Source organism: Leptomonas pyrrhocoris (genome assembly GCF_001293395.1).
Source record: "Leptomonas pyrrhocoris isolate H10 chromosome Unknown, whole genome shotgun sequence".
Taxonomy (NCBI): Eukaryota; Euglenozoa; class Kinetoplastea; order Trypanosomatida; family Trypanosomatidae; genus Leptomonas; species Leptomonas pyrrhocoris.
Genome location: NW_015438383.1, coordinates 272568 through 290836, shown reverse-complemented (window position 1 = coordinate 290836; position 18269 = coordinate 272568). Strand labels below are relative to the sequence as shown.

The window sequence follows — 18269 nt, the reverse complement described above, 5'->3', positions numbered from 1 at the left end:
CAAGAAGACGATGTCTCACCAGCCACGAGCCCCACTGTCGCCGTACGCTTTCACCTCCTCCCTCTCCTGTTGTCCTGCTGCGTCCGCCGCGCGAGTGCGGTGCGAGATCCGTACCTCTTCTCCCCCCCCTCCTCTTCCCTCTTTGCGACGGACGGTGATGACCTGAAAAGGCAAACCCAACGGGCCGCATTAACTCATTTTTCTTTGTTAGTGACCCTTCAAGATGTCTCGATGGAGCGAACTTTCATTTGGAAGTGGTTGCGGCTTTCAAAATCGCATTTCTCCGCTGCCACTGCCGCTGCTGTCGATGGCGATGTCGCGGTGGTGGCAGCCGCGTGTTTCTGCCGTTCTCTTTCTTCCCTGCGCGTGCTGGCGTACTGCACGACGGCCGCAAGCTTCTCATCATCACCAGGTGATACAACGCTTCCCTCTCCCATCGGCGCGTCCTGCCGTGTGGGATGCAGCGCAACAACGACGAGGCGTCCACGTGGGAGGTAGCGCGACCGTACTCCGAGGACGACGGTATGCCGCCTGCCGCAAAGGAATGTATCTCACAGCTGCCCCATCTGTGTTTCTCTATACAACGCAGGCGCACTCTCAGAAGGAAGACGATGAGGACGGTGTGCGCGTGACGGTGACCAGCACGACGCTGTTTGCCGAGCTGAGACGTCTGTTCCCATGGAGTGCGCCGTACAACGCATGGCGGCAGAACCGCACTTCCCAACCGTCCTCGACGGCAACAACAAGCGGAACAGAGTCAGAAACGCACAGAAGTGTCCTCAGCAGCGTCCACACAGGCGGCTACGACTGGCGCCGCCTCTTCCTGGTGCGGTGCACGCCGCCTTCTCCAGAGAACTGCCGCGGCGCAGCGCCCGCCCTTTCTTCTTTGCGTGCAGCTAGCGGTGCGGCGCAGCGCACACGTGATTCAGCAACAGCCGAAGCGCGGTACGGCACACGCACGTACGATAGCGAATGCCTTTCTCGCCGTACCCCACAATTCGACCTCACCGACGAAGGACGCGCCGTTCTACTGTGGAGGCGGTGTGCCGCGCCGATGACGCCCTGTTCAGACGACGCCGGGGAGGGGGGAGGGTGGGGAACTTCAGGAGTGTTTTGCTGGCCAGAGCCCGCCACGTATGTGCTCTACTACGCGCCGTTTACTCCTGCCGCTGCTGCGAACTCATGTGAGGTCCCCGGTTCTTGTGGAAGAGCTCCTCGAGGTTCAAGCGGCGGAAAAAGAAAGCCGCGAAAGAGGATTTCTTCAGCTGTGAAGGGCGACGGCGATGACGAAGCAGTCGGCGTTGGCTTGTGCGGCGCCGAGAGGGCGGAGGTGCAGCGCGAGGAGTTGTATTGTGTGGGACGCATCCACGCCATCCCAGGGCTGCCACAACTCCCACCGATCACGCTGACCTCCTCGCCGCTGATCCCCTCCACCGGACTCACCACCCCTTCGGCCGAACCACAGAACAACCGCCACTGTTCCAACGGGACTACAGGCGCGGTAACGCCTGTTGTTGACCCCGCGGTGCACGAGGCGGCCGGTTCTCCGTGTTTGACCGGCGCTGTCTGCTCACTGCACGATTACCAGGCACGGCTCTGTGGTGCGGTGTGTGATGCGCCGGTGGAAGACCGAAGCGGAGGCGGCGGCGCCGGAGTCAGCGACGAGGCGAGTGCGAGCACCGCCGCCACACGCACACCCACTCCCGCTACACCACAGACAGAAGGTACAGACCCGCTGCGCGAATCGCCCGTCACGCGTGCGTCGCGGTCAACGCGCACGGCGCACGCGAGGACATCCACGCCGACATCCTCGCGTGTTCTCGCATCATCTACTCTGGGTGTGCAACCGCCCGCGTCTTCGCGATTTCCGTTCCCAGTTTTCTTCCACAGCGAAGCCACACCGCGCAGCAACGGTGCGCATTGCACGGGCGATCGATGGAGTAAAGAACCTCCGACGCAAAGCAGGTCCTCGTCGACTCGACTCGCGGACCCGGTGACGTCGACAGCACATCCAAGGTCACGACGAGGTCGACGCAGCTCCTCTCCTCCGCGTCCTTCAGCACCCATTGCGGATACGGCTGCGATCCCTCAGCCTTCCGTACCCCACATGATCCCTGCCCACAGCCCCTGCCATCGCCACTGGAACTGCGTCCCCTCCTCCGACTTCCTCCGTGAGTTCCTTCTCTTCCACCCTCGCAAGGAGAGAAGAGCCGCCACGGCAGCCGCACCGAGAAGTGCAGAGGTTGACGGGGGAGACGGACAGGCCCGTCCGCCCTCTTTTGCAAAAGCTACGCGCTTCTACAGCGAGAAGGCTCCCGCGCTGTCCGCGGAGACACGCGTCCTTCGCGACGACGGCGTGGGCGTCTTACTTGTCCACGAGCATGAATGGATCTTCTTCTCCCTGCTCCTCCACACCTGCTCTGCCGCCGCTGCTGCCGCCGGTAGTGGTCTTGTCACGGCCGCGTTTCACCCGCTGACGTGCGACCGTGACAGAAGCAACGAGGCGTCGGAGAGAGCTGCTGCTGCACGTCCAGACGACGCGGCCCGCAGTGAAAATCTATCGCACTACTACTGCTTTCTGAACCCGCCGTGTCGGCTGTCGACGGACGAGCTGGAAAGGATCGTACGGGCAGGTCCCACCGCGGCGCTCTCGTGTGCTGCGGCGCGACCCGTGACGCCGCCGCGCACGTGGTTGGTGCACCTGAGCACCGAGGTAACGCTGCAGCGAACTGTCGAACGACTTTGGGCGGCATCGGATCTACGTGTCAGCGTGGCAGCGGGGGAGACACCGACGCGGGAGTTCGCTACGCGGCATTCGCACAGCGCCTGTGACGCTGCAGGAGTGATGGCTACGCTGGATGACGAGGATCGCGGTGGCTGTCTCGTGGCGGTGGTGCCTCCGCGCTGCACAGGTGCGAGCCGTGACAACGCTGCGCCAGGTGATCGTGTTGAGGACGACGGCGCTGACGACAGCGAGGAGGGGGAGTGGGCGGCGGAGACGGACGAGGCCGAAGTCAGCGACGGCCAACTTCGCCAACGCACATGCGTCAGCACGGCTCTGCAGAAAAAAGCTCTGCGTCGCGCGTGCGAGGTGGAGCTGCTGAGCCGCTACCTGCGACGGACCGCCGCCACGTCTCTGCCTCGCAACACGTGTCCGCCCCACCCGCATCAGCGGGAGTGTTACACGCCAACGTCTTCGCTGTCCACCACTGACAGCAAGGAGACGCACAGCACGTGTGCGACACCGCCGGATGTCGCGCCACGTCCGTCGCCCACGATGATCGTCTCTCCGTTTCCGCCGTCCACGGCTCTGCTGCGGAACCGATCGTGGTTTTCGAAGCCGTTTGTACTGGCAGAGGAGGTAAAGTACGGGGTCGTGATCAAGTACAAGCAGGCAGCGCTGGCGGTGCCGCGTGCGTGTGGCCCCCTGCGCGACCTGTGACGAGAGAGAGAGAGCGAAACACGGAGGAAGAGAGGACTCCCCGAAGCTGCTTTATAATAATTCCTGCTACTCACTGTTATTCTCTTTTTTATTTCCATTTTTCTGAGGTGTCTTTTAAAGAGAAATACCTGTGCCGATGTGCCATCAACACGCACGGAACACTCTTTACTTATACGTAAGTCCTCTCGCCCCGTGCCTCCCCGCTGCCATGCAGGGCCTTTTTTTTTTCGAAGGATTACGTACCCTTCTGTGGTCCCCCACACCCGTGTCAAATGGCTAGGCGGCGGCGCTGCTCTCACCCGTGCAACACAGGTTCTGTGTTTATCGTCGAGTTCACGCGTGGGGTGGTCAACACAGGAGTGCTCTCATGATGTCGCTGTTGCGCTGCTCTGTTTTCTCTCTTGTTATTATTATCTTTCATCTACCCCCCCCTCTCTCTCATGGACTTATATCGCAGGGATCTGCCGTGTCACAGACGACAGAGTACGTCCAACGCTTTTGAATTCACACACCAACTCTCTCTCTCTCACACACGCATACACACATCGGGCCGCACGCTTGCACAACTGCACGAGATAACACACCCGACACCCAAGCTATGCATTGCTAAGTAATGGCGGGTGGAAAGTCGACCAAGCGTGTGAACCTGCGCACCAAGATTGCGCGAAAGCAGCAGGCCCAAAGCGCAGCCGGTGCCGATGCCTCCTTATCCTCCACCTCCACCGCCGCGGCAGCCGCAGCGTTCGCGAACTCATCCGCATCCCCTTCCGTCGTGACGGATGCGCTGCGGTTGGCGGATACGCGGCGAGCTCGCCAGCAGAATGCGCCGTTCGGGCACGCCAACGAGGACCGCGGAGCCGCATTGCAGATTCGTGATGCCCTGCGTCAGCGCCGTGGCCGCACGAGCCGCGCTCCGGCCACCACCACGACGCCCACCAGCACCAGCGCATCTACCTCCGCAAGGCGTCAGCCGAAGAGCGATGATCGTACGTTGCGGAGGAAGCGGCAGTCGGCCAAGAAGGAGTCGAAGACGGACGGCAGCGCGATGCACCCCGCTGCCCTGCGCCGTGCCGCCGTCCACGAGCGCCGCCGCCTTTTAGTACCGCCGGTCTCCGCCGCCGCGGCGCGCATGGCCGTCGCGCAGGAGGAGCTGCACCTCTTCGATAAAGTGCAGACGGTGCCAGCCTACGCAGCTGACCCGTTCGCGGCTGTGATGCAGCACCTATCGGCGACAATGGACACGTTGAAGCCGCAAACGCCAGATGTTGGCCGCGTGGCGCGTGACTGAGCTGAGAAGCAGAGTCTCACACTCACACACACACACAGAATAGGAGGTGAAAGTGGTGTTTCCTTTGCGGAGTAATATAAGGAGGTGCGGATTAGTTTACCTTCTCCTGTTTCTTGCGAAGCCGCGTAAGCTGATGTGCGATTAAACTCACCTGCAGTTTCATACAATCGGATAACGTATGAACTTTTTTTTGTCTTGGTAATTCAAACAGTAAGCAAGAAATAAAGAAAGTAAACAGAAGCGGCGCCGAACGTTGCTCGATCGGCCACTCCACTGCTTACCGTGGCACCTCTGCGTAGGTTTCCACCCTCCTATTCGAGATGTTGGTGAACAATGCAGTTTCCGATGACTACACACCTGCCTTCGCGGTGGCGACTCGTACGGCCCTCTCTCTCTCTCTTGGCGTCTCTCCTCTTGCGTTGTGTTCTCGGTACGCCGCATCCCCGCTGCGAACTGCTGTGTGGCGCAAAGCACCTTCCTCTTTTTCTTTTCGCTCTCTCTCCCTCATCCCTGTGTTTTTTTTTCTTCTCTTGAAGCGAATAACGCGCTGGAGGGAGGATACTCCTTCTGAAAGCTTTTTGTATCCACCTGTATGCGCCTGTGCGTGTATGCTCTCTGAATCGCCAGTGATCGTCTCAGTGCACACACACACAGAGAACAGAGGGGGTGCGTCCGCACTCGTCTCCTTTTGTTTTCCGTCCTTGACAGCAGCTGCGAGAACCGGCGACAGCGCCGTAGGTTGTACTAATAGTAAATGAAAAATAGAAACGAGGTCAGACGACGAACGTTATATGATACATTGCAACAGCAATAACAGCAACAAAATATATTCATTGCCAGTAATTGCGCATGCCGTCCTTCACGCTCACACCATCATGGGAGCCGCCCGCGATGGTCCAGCGAGAGCTGTGGCAGCAGCAACAGCAGCAGCACCACGAGGCTGACACCACGCGACAAGAGACACCCATCATGGCACAGCGCCACTCTCCTCGGTCCAGCAGCGGCAGCGCCACCAGCAGCCCCGTCTCTTCTATGGCGCCTTTACACGCCTTTCCTGCCTTCTTAAATTCTGCCACGTCGCCAACCACCGCAGCTCCACACGCGGTGCTCGGCGGCGGCGTGGGGGGCTCTCAGCTGTACCCACCGCGGCACTGGCGGACACGCAGTGGCCCACGCGCCGTTGCGGTGCTCAGCCCATCGGAGGCGACATCGCCGCTGTCGCTCTCCGGCAGCCTAGGGCAGCTCGGTGTGCCGCCTCACACCCAGCCGGCGGTTCGTGTGGGACCGGATTGGCGAGTGAGAGGCGTTGGCGGCTACGCAGGGGGATTCTCTCCGGGCAACACAGGCGCGCCTGCCTTTCCCGCCCCGCCGCTCCCCGTTACTTCTCCAACAAGACGCATCGGTAGCGACAGAGCGGTCGGTGTCGTCCCCGCAGCGGCGACGGCGCCTCCCGCGCCTCGACCGGTGCGATCCGTCAGCACGGCTCCGACGCAGGAGGTGGCGCAAGGGATGAGCGGTAGGGACACCTCCCCAGCCACGGGTGGGCGGGAGCATCTATCGCAGTCTGCTTTGATGAGCACCGCCGCGCTTCTCAACGCAACAGCACATGTGCAGTCCAGTGATGGCGGACCGGCGAGAGAGGCGGCGGCCGAGCGTCGGCACGGCGAAGAACCGCCGCCAAGCAGGAAGAATGGTGCTGATCGAAGCGTACAGAGCTGCGTGGAAGGCGGCGGCATGGGCCACTCTCTCCACGCGGACAACAGCGGCAGCGAAGGCAGACCAGCCGGAGAACACATCGTATCCAACGTGCATCACGGCGGAGCTGCGACACTCGCGGCAGCCTCTACAACTGGAAAACGCAAGCGATCCCCCATTTTACCGAGTCTCACCGCTACTGCTGCTGCTGCAGGGACGCCAACAGAGCCGGCGTGGTGGGACTCCACCACCTCCCCTCCCTTCCTCAGCGTCTCGCGGCATGCGCACTTCTCCGACCGCAGCGCGCACCGGATCGGAACTGGCGCGAGCAGCAGCAACAGCGACACAAACAGCAGCGGACGACAACGCGGCGCTGCTCCGCCCGCCCACACGCGGCATCGCCCTCGCCGACGCAAAGGCCGTCACCATGCGAGCGAAGAAGTGGAGGGGGACGGGGGGAGCAGCGGTGGGAGGGGTGCGCGGAGCAGCCCGATCTCGTTCTCCTCTACCTACTCCTCTTCTTCCGCCGCCGCTTCCGCTGCGGCAGCGGCTGGTGGATCGTCGGCGAGTGGCTCGTCGTCGTCATCGCCGTCTTCTTCTTTGGACGGCTGCTCGCCTCACTCGCGCGACGCCTTCCACTGCCTTACGAGAGACGCGGAAGACGAGGTCGAGGATGCAGGACACACGCCGGCGTCAACAGGGTCTTGGCCCACTGGACAGGATGCTGCTGCTGCCGCTGCCGCTCCGCATGCATTGATGCCTCCACGAGAGGCAGATGTGCGAGGCACGCACACGGATGACGACGCGGTCCTCCTGTCCCTTGAAGCATCTCCGTTGCAGCCACGAAAAGCGTTGCCACACGAGGGGTGGAGTCCACAACCGCACGCGCGACACGGAGAGGCGAAGGAGGAGGGGAGAAGAAACAAGCAGATGCCAACGGCCGCCGTTCCAGACGCAAGGTCTGCCACCGTTGCCATGGAAAGCGACATCGATAAGAGGGAAGCTCCTGCGGTGCCCTCAGACGAGCAGCAGCCACCGCCACCGCGGACCTCTTCCTTCTCTTCCTCTAGAGGAGGAAACTATGTTGGCACTCTCGCTGCACCACACCCCGCCGACCCCGCAGCGCCACAGGTGGTGTCGCCGCTGTCCACCTCCCTCTTCGCCGGGCTGCTTTCGACGAGCGAGACCACGATCCACACCACCACCACCACGTCCACCGAAGGGCAGACAGCGAACACGGCGGCCCCCACCGCCCTTTTCCCTTCTTACCTCATCAACGTCGCCTCCGTGGCGCTGCCGCCGCGAGCCGTCGACCCCCCCACCGCGATACAACCACAGCAGCAACAGCAGCAGCGTTCTGCACCGCGAACACCGCGCAGTGCACGCGAGGCGTTGCTGCTCAAGCACCTCCGCGTCGCCCTCACGGACGCCCACGGCGTGCAGGGACACTTGGCGGAGCTGCACGCGACCCTCTTCCCACGGCCGGCCGCGATGGCAGCGGAGGCAGCGGAGGCAGCGAGGGTGCAGGATGGCGCGGCCGACGCGGCGCCAGTGGCACGGAGCAACAACGCGACGACGACGACGACGATGCTGATGGCGCACGTGACGGAGGGAGCACCGCGCGATATCAACGCCACGCGCAACCCGTGCAACACTGAGCAGCAGCAACAGTTCACTCCTACGGTCAGCACGCCGCCCCACGGTGCGAGTGGAACGGGCAGCGTCACGGGAGACGAGGGAGCAACAGCAGCTCCAGCAGCGACGCCGACAGCTTCAGGCACCATACCAACGAACACAGAAGCAGAAGGTGGCGCGGTGGTGGCGAAGGGTAGAGCACGCGCGCCCACCACAGAGGCAGAGGAAGATGGCGAGGAGGAATCGGGGGAAGAGGAGCAACCACCAAACACCGCCAGCTCCTCCCCATTGGCCTTTCGCGTCAGAGGTCTCTACACGCCCTCACTAAACGGCTATCGGCAGCAGCGACTAACGCGGCTGACGGAGCAGCACTTGCTGTCGCTCTGGCAGAACGCAAACGAGGCAGCCCGTATCGTCTGTGGAATGCCGCTGCAACACTGCATACGCGCTGCCGTGGTGGAGGAGGTACCGCTCGTGCAACAGAAAACACTCGCGTCGCTGACCGACACCTTCGCGCAGTTCGTCAACTCCTCGCACCGGAGGACGGAAAAGGGCCGATCCGCGTTGGTGCTACTGCCTTCGGAGCAACCGGCGCCGGTGGTGGACCAGCAGGCACCGCCACTCCCGGAGAGCACTGCTTCCGGACAGGCAGCCATCACCGCGCTTGCAACAACCCCTTCATCCCCGCCGCTGTCTCTCTTGAAGCCAGACGCAGCAACGTCGTTCTCCTCCCCGCCGATGTGCGATGTGGAACGTGCGGCACAGCTGGCCGAATCGAACGAGAAAGCGACAACGCCCGTGACGCCGTCGAGCTGCAGCGTCACGGGCGTCCTGCCATTCACGACCTTCAAGCGCACCTTGACAACGGCCACGAGTGACCAGGATGACGGCTCTTGGTGGATGAGCTCGCTTGCCCAGCGTCCTCAACACCCACCGCAGCAACAGCAGCAGTCTCAGCAGCAGCAGCAGTCGCACAGCAGCCGCTATCGAAGTGGGAGCGCCAGAGGTGCGGCGGAGAGCCCTTCCCCGCTCAGCTCGCCGGCTTCTCGGACCACACCCACACCCACACCTACCACCGCACCCACGGCAACGGCCACGACGACGACCACTACCACCGCCACGCTCGCGACCACGACGTACTCCTCCCGCTCCGCGGCGACCGACGCTACGAGTCGCTCGCACAACATAGGGGGAACGATCCTCGTGTGGCCCTGCCCACCAGAAGGCTCGCGCCCCCCCGTGGTGAACCCGCATGGCTTGTCATCCCCCCTCTCGCGGACCGGGTCGGGGAACTCCTCCGCCTCCTTCGAGGCCACCGCATCCACCTCCGGCACTATCTTCCTCCACAACTCACCAACGAGTTTTGTTGGCGGTGGGGTCGGGGTGAGCAACAGCCTGCACGACATGCTGATGCTTGGCACGCTACGGGGCAGCAGAGGCGATGTCAGCTCATACAGCAACGTTGCGTTGAACTCGCTAAGCGGGTCCAGCAACAGCAGCAGCGGTGACGGGAATGGCGAGGGGGGAGGAGGGAGCGATGCGGTGAACGTGCGGTCGGGCTTTTCCAGCCCCGCCGCCCCCACCGCCTTCCTCTCCTCCTCCATGAATAGCAGCAGCAGCGGCGGCAACAACAATAACACCAACGGCAGGGCGCCGACGGCGGGGGGTAGTGCAGGCCACGGCAGCCCGAGTCGTGTGCCTCGCCTGTACGCACTGCCCTCCACCTTACTCGCGCGCCTTCGCAGTCAGCTCCTGCGTGAGGGACGTCCGCCGGGTGGCGAGACAGCGAAGCGAGGCAGCGGTGGCGATGGGCATCATCCCACTACTACTAATAATAATAGCAGCAGCAGCAGCCACCGTGAAGGAGGGGGTGGGGGCGGCGTCGAAGTCCAAACGTGTCCCTCGGGTGACCGCCGAAGATCCGCCGTCCCGCCGCTCGTGTCGATGCTGAGGGTTGTCGCCTCCCCGTCTTCGAACAGAGACGGCTCCATCACGTCCTTCGACGGCGCGGCGACGTCAGCTTCTTCCACCACGTCCACGACTCCAACGCGTGGGGCAGCAGCAGCATCCACGTGCATCACCGCAGAGTCCCCCGCAACCCCAGCAGCACCGGAGAAGGTGCAGGAAGGCGACACGGTGGACGCCGACAACAGTCACAACTACCACTACTCCCTCGCGCTGCCTCACACGTCTCAAGCACAGCCTTCACGTTCAGTACCACCGTCGCCGTCACAGCACCAGCAGCAGCAGCAGCTACAGCCGCCGTCGACGCAAGGAATCCCACTTCCACAGCGACTTTCGCCGACCGGCTCGCTCCATCTCGAGAGCAGCGGCGGCAGCGCAGCACCGACGTCGCCGTGGCCGTTGCCGCCGCCCTCTCCGATTCCACCTCCGCCTCCGGCAGCTGCGCAGCGTGGTGCTGCTGCCGCTGCTGCTTCGAAGGGTAACGGGCCTCCGTATTTATCCACTGATTTCACCCCTTCCCAGGCGTCCATCGGCGAAGGCTGGGCGGCGCATCACGCACCTCCACAACAACCACAACTCAGCGGTGGCTCGAGTGCTCGTAGCGAGAGTGGCGGTGGTGATGGCGGTGCCGCCGCTGCGGGGGGCAGCCCCTCCTCCCCGCCCACACCTGCGGCGCTCAGCCCGTCCGGCTCCTCCATCGCGTCTGCGCTGAACGCCCTGTCTGCCCAATCGGTGAAGGCCCCATTTATTAAGGTGCAGCGAGAAGAGGTAGCGGCGGATGCGGTGCCGGACTTGGACTCGAGCGCGTGCATCAGCGAAGCTCGCCGTGTTGCCGCCGCCGCAGCTGCTGCTACTGTGGGAGCAGAGCCGTCGACGAAAGGCGCTGGAAACAGCTCTTCCAGTCATCGCAGAGGCAGCCGTGAGGAGGGCGTTCCGCAGCAGGAGGTACATCACGATCCGTCGGACGCGACCGGCATGCCGCCCGGCTCTTCGTCGATGGACGCTGCGCCGCAAAGACACGACAGATGCAACGCGCTGACCGTTACCGCTGAAGAAGGTTGTCATGCCGACGGTTTGGCTGCTCCGCGCGACGGTGCCGGCGACAACCGGGAAGGCGACCGCGACGGTGACTTTGTCGCCAGCACGACGGTGTCAACGCACACGTCGTACACCGACGGCACCGGCACAGGGCTGCTGCATCGTGTGCCATCACCGCCGCCGCATCCCCTTCCTCCTTTCTCGATACCGACACTGCTGATCTCCCCATCCGGCGTGCTCACTGCAGAGGAGGACGTGACGGGGACGCTGTCGCTGCCCACGATGTACGAGTCTGCGGCGGCGTCGACGGTGGTGCTGCCGGAGCTGGTGATGCTGCACGGCAGTCTGTCAGGCTCCCAAAGCAGCAGCGCGACCCCGCGCGGTGCTGCTGTTTATGGCAGTGGTGGAGGTAGCGGCACCCCTCGCGCAAACATCGGAGCTACGACAAAATCTACCACACCTACTTCTGCTGCTGCTGCGTCCATCAGCGCTGCTGCCACGACTACTCCTGCGACTTCTTCTGCGTCTGCTGGGGGAGTCTCGCGTGAGAACGGCATGGCAGAGCCGGCGATGCTGACCGCCACAGCCGCCACCGTCACCGCGAACACGACGGGGACTGCGACACCCGTGGCGCATCAAGATCTCATCTTGCGGTTGTCGTCGCGGGGTGACGAGCTGGGCTGTGCGGCACCGCTGGGCAGCCTCAGCGAGCAGACGAACGCGCTCGCCGACGTGAGCGTCAGCCGGGAATCCAGCTCTCTGCTTGCGTCCTCCTCCTTGCCCCAACAGCCGCAGCTGTCACCATCGACGTCGACGCCGCATTCTTCGCCGCGTGTACCGCCGGAGCCGAACAACAGCTTCAGCGGTGCGGTCAGCGGACACGACCGTCAGGACGCTGCGTCCCGAACGGGCCGAGGGGTCGACTTGAGCAGATATACGTGGCCGTCTTCTCCTCAGCGACACACCGACGTGCCCACGCCGCAGACGGAGGCATCTGTTCTTTACCTGTCGCTGTGGCAGCAGCAGCAGCAACAGCATCAGTGGTCGTTGTCCGCTACGCCTTGCGCAGAGCACGCCGCCGGATCGTCGGCACCGCTGTTGTCACCGCTGTCGCTCGACGCCGGTCACGACGCCCTGCTCCTGCCTTTCACACATCCGCCGCAGCCAACTCCGCCGTTTGTGTCGTCGCCGCCGCATACAACCTCCACCGCGGCAGACACACCCGCGCGAGCTTTTGAAGGCAGCGAGGTGGACAGTAGTGCGGAGTCCGTGGGGACGTGGTCGGCGTCGTCCCCATTCCATTCTTCCACAAAGTGCGCTGTCTGCGCGGGGATGACCACCGCCGTCCTCACGGCTGAATGTGAAAGGGCCGCGTCGGCGTCCTGCAAGCCACACGCGCTCGACGCGAGCACGCAGACGCCGCACCCCACACCACCACCACCACCACTACACCACCAGATGCAGGAATCCTCGGATGCCTCTCCGCTGCACGACTCTGCCGGTGTGGAGCCGTCCTCTTCACCAATGAAGCGGAGGCACACCTTTGGTCCAACCCATCCTCCGCCGTCGCATCCAACGGAGCCCTCCACGGCATCTCCCTGCAAGGCGGCCACGTCCATCACTCCTTCGCCTGTGCTTCTTGCTGCTTCCGGTACTCTAGCTGCATCCTTGGCTGGTGATGGAGGCAGTGGTGATGCTGCTGCTGCCGCCGCCTCCACGGAGGAGGGCGTCTCCGCTGCTCCGCCGCTGTCGCCCTCGTTGCCGCGCCGCACGTGCACCTCCTCTTCGTCGCTGCCGCTGCAGAACTCTAATTCAACTTCCAGTCACCAAGACGACGACGTAACGATGATTATGCGGCGCAGCAGCAGCAGCAGCAGCGATGACGATGATGATGCGCCTCTGCGGCTTCCACAACGAGAGAGCCTGAGCCACCGCAGCAGTCCGGTCAGCCCTCTGCACCTGCGCCTTCTCATGGCGAAAGAGGAGGAGCACGGGGAGCACGAGGAGGCCGAGGAGGCCGATCTTTTCCAACCCGAGCGGCTGTCGAACCTACACCGTCGTCCCCGCGCGGATTATCTGGAGGAAGCAGCCGCCGCAGCGGCTGCGGTGAAAGGAGAGAGGGAGACACAGGACGAGAGAGAGGAGGAAGAAGCGCACGACGATGCAGCGGCGCAGGCTGCGACGACGGCGGCCACGGTGGAGGAGGAAAGCAGCGGCAGCAGCGGCAGCAGTGGCGGTGGTGTCGAAGCAGCAGAGCCATGTGGCGGCTTATGCGAGGACCAGCCACAATCTGCAGATCCGCCACAACCACCACCACCACCACATCGACAGCAACGAGAGCAGCAAGAAAGAGGAGTACCGGTCCTCACCGACGTAACCGGCCGGACGAGCCCAGCAGCGTGCGTGGCGAAGCACGACAGCAGCGCCACCGTGTCCCCTCCGCTAGAGACGGGCCATGACTATTCTGACGCCACCGCTATCCCCAACAACAGCGGCGGGAGCACCATGGTCGGTCACCCGACCCCCAACAACACCATTACCCCTCCACCTCTCTCGCCGCCGTTGCAGCAGCAGCAGCAGCAGTCTTCACCGGTCCTGCAGCACTCCGCCAGCTTGTTCAACAACAGCTCCTCTGCGGTGTCCCTCGGCAACGCCTCCAACACCGCCAGCGGCACCTTCAACACCACGAGCAGCGCGACGAATACAGTGAGTACCACGTTGATGGCCGGCATGTTCTCGACCGTGAACTCGGCCGTTTCCACCGTGACGACGACGATCGGCAGCGCTGCGACGACGACCACCACCACGACGAACCTCACCAGCCCCCTAACCGGGTTCGCATCATCGTCGGAGGGGGGAGCGGCGGCGAGTGCCACACACACCGCCGCAGCAGGCGGCGGCGGCGGCGGCGGCGGCGCTACGACGGCGGGCCCTCCACCGCCCCTGCACCCGCTTCCCCTCCCCTCTGCTCTCACCTCGACCACCACGACGGCGATCAACACCACCACCACGGGCAGCTTATCATCGTATTTGTTTTCTTCTTCATCCCCGGCGGGCACCGCCACGTCGACCATCAACGCGGCCGCCACAATCACCGGCGCGACGACCACCACGTCATCGCTCTTCGACACGCATAGCGCGACCGTCACACTCAGCAGTGCCTCCGTCAGCCGCATCTTCGATCGCTCGAGCTCCCCCCGGGGCTTGTCGACCTCACCGATGAAGGCCTTTCCGGCTGCCCTTCCGCCTTCCCCCCCACCGCGCATCTCACCACGGCAGGAGCGGCAGACAGGTGAGGAGAGCGAGAGCGCCGACAGCGTAGCAGGGGCGGATGGCGCGAGTGGCGACGGTGGGAATGGTAGTAGAGTGGGCCCGCCGTGGCTTGAATTACCGGCAGCCGCAGCACCTCCAGCGGAAGCAGCAACCACAAAAAAAAACGCCTCCGTTGAAGCCGCGACCACCACCGCATCACCGAAGATGACGGTGCTCGGTCGACTGCCTCCGCTGCCGGCGTTGTCGCCCTTTCAGAACTACCCGTTCCTATTGCCGCGGGAGTCCTCGTACGATCCTGATTATGAAGCGGATGATGACGAGGAGGAGGAGGAGGAGGACGATGGTGGTGGTGGTGGTGCACCGGCGGTGCGAGCGGTGGGGGACAGCGACGAAGAGGAGGAAGATCACCACAGCGACGACGACGACGACGGCGGCGCCACACTCAGCGCCACATCGGTGGGTCGTCCGCGTGGCAGTGCGAAGGGTATGCGGAGGGAGACGCAGCTGGACGCCACTGTGGCGGCGGAGGGCGTGAAGAACGTTGATCTGACACAAGAGGAACCAGCAGGAAGATCAGCGTCCTCTGTGGTGCTGTTGGACGCGGTCGCAGGAGCAGCGGGGGAGGCTGCTGTTGCGGCGGCGGTGGTGGCGACGGGAGATGCGGCGCGAGAGGCGAAAGAAAGAGAGGAAGATGATGTTCAAACAGATCGAGGCCACCGAAGTCCCCCATCTCCGTCGCCGCCGACACACCCGCTGTCCGATGCTGCGGCAACGACCGCGAGCTCCGTCTCACGCAAGGCGTCGCAGCGCAGGGAGAGCCCGGGATCCGCACCGGACACCGCCGCTCCTACACCCACGTCGCTGAACGTGGCGATGAAAGACGACGGCGGCGACGGCAACATCATCAGCAGCACGACCAGCCGCCACCAGAGTCACAGGGTGCAGGCCAACGATGACGACGACGAGGAGGCGGAGGGGAAGCGTTCACTGGACAGCGACGAGGGATCATTGGTGTGTGTTGCGGATCTGCACCACCGCTTTCGCTGCTCTCCATCGTCCCCGCTTCAGCCCAGCCCTTACCATCTGACCTCCACGATGACCATGCTGCCCATCTCTACGGTGCTACGAAGCACCGGCACGGCAGGCGGTGATGGCGGTGGTAGCAGTGGTGGCTCGAGCCCCAATCGCGGCGTCCCGTGCGTCGTCGTGCCTCGCCTGCCGTCCCCACTTCTATCCTCCTCTCCGCGTCTGCACCTCGTCGCGTCCTCCCGCGCCGTCCTCGTCACCGGCGGCGCCATCACACGCGCACACGCAGACACAGTTGAAGCACCCGTGCTGCACGACGACACCAGCGGTAGCGGAGAGGCCTCTCCTTTGCCGCACCCTCGACGACGCCGCAGCCACAGCCGCAGCCGCAGCGCGCACTCCGATTCCCCCCCTCGCGGACTTGCCGAGCCGAGCGCCAATGCCTCCGATGCACCGCAGAAACCTCACAAGCACAACGATGACGAACTGCAGCAGCAACCGCAGCAGCAACACCCCGGCGAGCCTGTCCGGCGCAGCCTTGCGGGGGACGGCAACATCTTGAGTGTCAGCAGCTGCTTTGCGAGTCCTGCGGGCCCCTCCACGGTGCGCTCGAGCTTTACAAACGATGTGGATCTCTCCGACATGTCGGTCGTCGTCCGCAGTCGGTCCGTGCAGAGTCAAGAGAGCAACGAGATGCGTCTTAGCGCCTACTCCCCCGAGAGCACCGCCCTGTCGGGGCAGCCGCGGCGCCTCATGCTGTTCCCGCGCCTTTCCCCGCCATCGCAGGCCGCCTCAGCCGGCGAGCTACGCGTCGGCGCTTTTCCATTACGGAGTACGAGCGCAAGCAGTCGGGCGAACACCGTCGCAGCGGCCGTTGCGGCGGTAGCGGCCTCCACGGCATCCCGCACCGCACTGGCCACCGCATCGCCGAGCGACTCACATTTCATCCCTGCTAGGAGAGCAGGTGCAGGCGCGACGGCCACGACGGCAGCCACGGCGGTCTCTCCGACGTTGCCCTCAGTGAGCGCCGCGGACGTGGCCATGCATCGGTCTCCCGTCGCCGCCCCGTCGGACGTGTCTGCACCGCTGCTGCCGTTGTCTCCTGCTGCCTCGACGTCCTCGTCGATCGGATCACCGCCGCCGCTGCCAGAGAACGTGACGGCGGTGCTGCGGGCATCGAGTGGGGGCGTGGACAAGAACACTTACAGCAGCAGCAGCAGCAGCAGCACCAATGTAGCGGAACGACGCGGTGAACCGGTGCTGAGTGCATCAACGGCAAACGCAATGGAAAGAGATACGGCAACAGCAACAACAGCGGCGAGGGGGTCGCCACTTCCGCGGCGGGGCTCTCATGATCAAAACGATAACGACGACGAGGAGGACGGTCTGGCTGGCGAGCGAGCCGCGGCCACGACGGTCTCAGCGAGCACGGGCGACGCGGCTCGGCACATGAACTCCCCTGTGATGGCCACGCAGTCTCAACCCTACGAAGGCGAAAGCGAAGGTGCAAACGTAGATGCCGTTGCGGATGCAGAGGCGCACACAACCAGCTCTCACTCTTCTCCTTCTTCGTTCGTCCATCACGCCGCTGTCGCTGCTGCGGCAGAGGCGAGGTCGATGACAACCGGTCTCACGCCCAGAGAGGGACGAGGTGCGGAGGGCGAAGCGGGCAAGGAGACGGCCCGGGATGCGTCCACGCCGTCGTGGCCGACGCACACCACCGCCCTCCCGCGCCCCCGCCCTCTGATGGTTCCCTACTACCTGGCTCAGTGCGAGGACGGCCTGGGCGATGTGGCCGGCTGTCGCACTGGCTGGCACGCCACGACCTCTGCCTTTTTCCCCGTCACCACGACCACGACCACCACGTCCTCGTCATCCACATTGCCCAGCAGTCGTCGATACACGGCCATTACTACGCGCACGTACGGCAGTGGATCCTCCAGTCTGTACACGGCGGTCTCCGCCCTGGCACGACGACGGGCGTTGGTGCGTGCGAGCTACGAGCGTGCAGGAGGCGTTCCGGCCGCTGACGCCGCATCCGTCGCATCAGCCGCGTCAGCGACAGCGTTGCAGGCGGAAGGAAGCAGCGGCATCATCAGAAGCGGGGTGATGGCGACAGCAGCAGCAGCAGCAGCAGCGCCGCCGTCGTCTCTGCCCGCCCCATCGACGCGCACGCCTGTGCACTCTACTGAGATGGTAGAGGAGGACAACAAATATGAAACTAATAGAGGCAACAATGCGGATGCGGATGGTGCAGGGCCGACACTTCCACATGCCCATTCCTATCGAGTCGCAGACACACATGCAGGGAGGAGCGTCGCGCTTTCTTCCTCTGGTCCGAGTGGGGCAGCTCGACGGTCCGCAACGGTCGCCGGTGGTGCATCGGCGGGCAGCGCATCGCGAGACAGCGATGCGCGACTGCTGGCACTCATGCGGCGCACCGTGAACTCTGCGAGGTAGATAATCACCTTGTTTTGCTAGCGCTTCTTTTTTCTTTATTGTATTGTATTATATTGTTCCTACACTTCTATCACCGTTTCAACGACGAAGGTACCGACCAGCAGCAAACAAACATTTCTCTTTCTCTCTCTGTGTGTGTGTGCGGGAGGTCAACCATCTAGACGGAGCGGCAGCGCTTTACGGGAACGCAGTTGCATCGGATGGTCTCTCGGCGGAACGCGAAAACTGATTAAATAAAAAAAGGTTGAAGCCATCGAGGGACACCAGAAACGGCAACAAGAAACAACAGCAGAAAAGGACAATAGCACGAAGCAACACCGCCTGTGACGCGTTGACGCACGAGCAAACCCTCGAAGACAGACACCAGAGGGAAGAAAAATAGTCCTGCGTTTTCGGGTTACGTCTTTCCTCGTTGTACTCCCCTCCCGCCGCCTCTTCTCTCTTGGG

The 18269-nt window shown here is 63.6% G+C and overlaps 3 protein-coding genes across 3 annotated transcripts; all 3 read left to right on the top strand.

Moving 5' to 3' along the window:
* Positions 1–223: 223 nt before the first annotated feature.
* On the top strand, positions 224–3442 carry ABB37_08930 (hypothetical protein; the record flags this gene model as incomplete). Its single annotated transcript, XM_015808116.1, has 1 exon — positions 224–3442. The coding sequence occupies one exon, from the start codon at positions 224–226 to the stop codon at positions 3440–3442; it is 3219 nt and encodes a 1072-aa protein (XP_015653401.1).
* Positions 3443–4055: 613 nt separating this feature from the next.
* On the top strand, positions 4056–4730 carry ABB37_08929 (hypothetical protein; the record flags this gene model as incomplete). Its single annotated transcript, XM_015808115.1, has 1 exon — positions 4056–4730. One exon carries the CDS (start codon positions 4056–4058, stop codon positions 4728–4730), a length of 675 nt encoding a protein of 224 aa, XP_015653400.1.
* Positions 4731–5265: 535 nt separating this feature from the next.
* On the top strand, positions 5266–17822 carry ABB37_08928 (hypothetical protein; the record flags this gene model as incomplete). The annotated part of the gene is made up of 1 exon (XM_015808114.1): positions 5266–17822. The coding sequence occupies exon 1, from the start codon at positions 7401–7403 to the stop codon at positions 17820–17822; it is 10422 nt and encodes a 3473-aa protein (XP_015653399.1). The 5' UTR covers positions 5266–7400.
* Between the last annotated feature and the right edge of the window lie 447 nt (positions 17823–18269).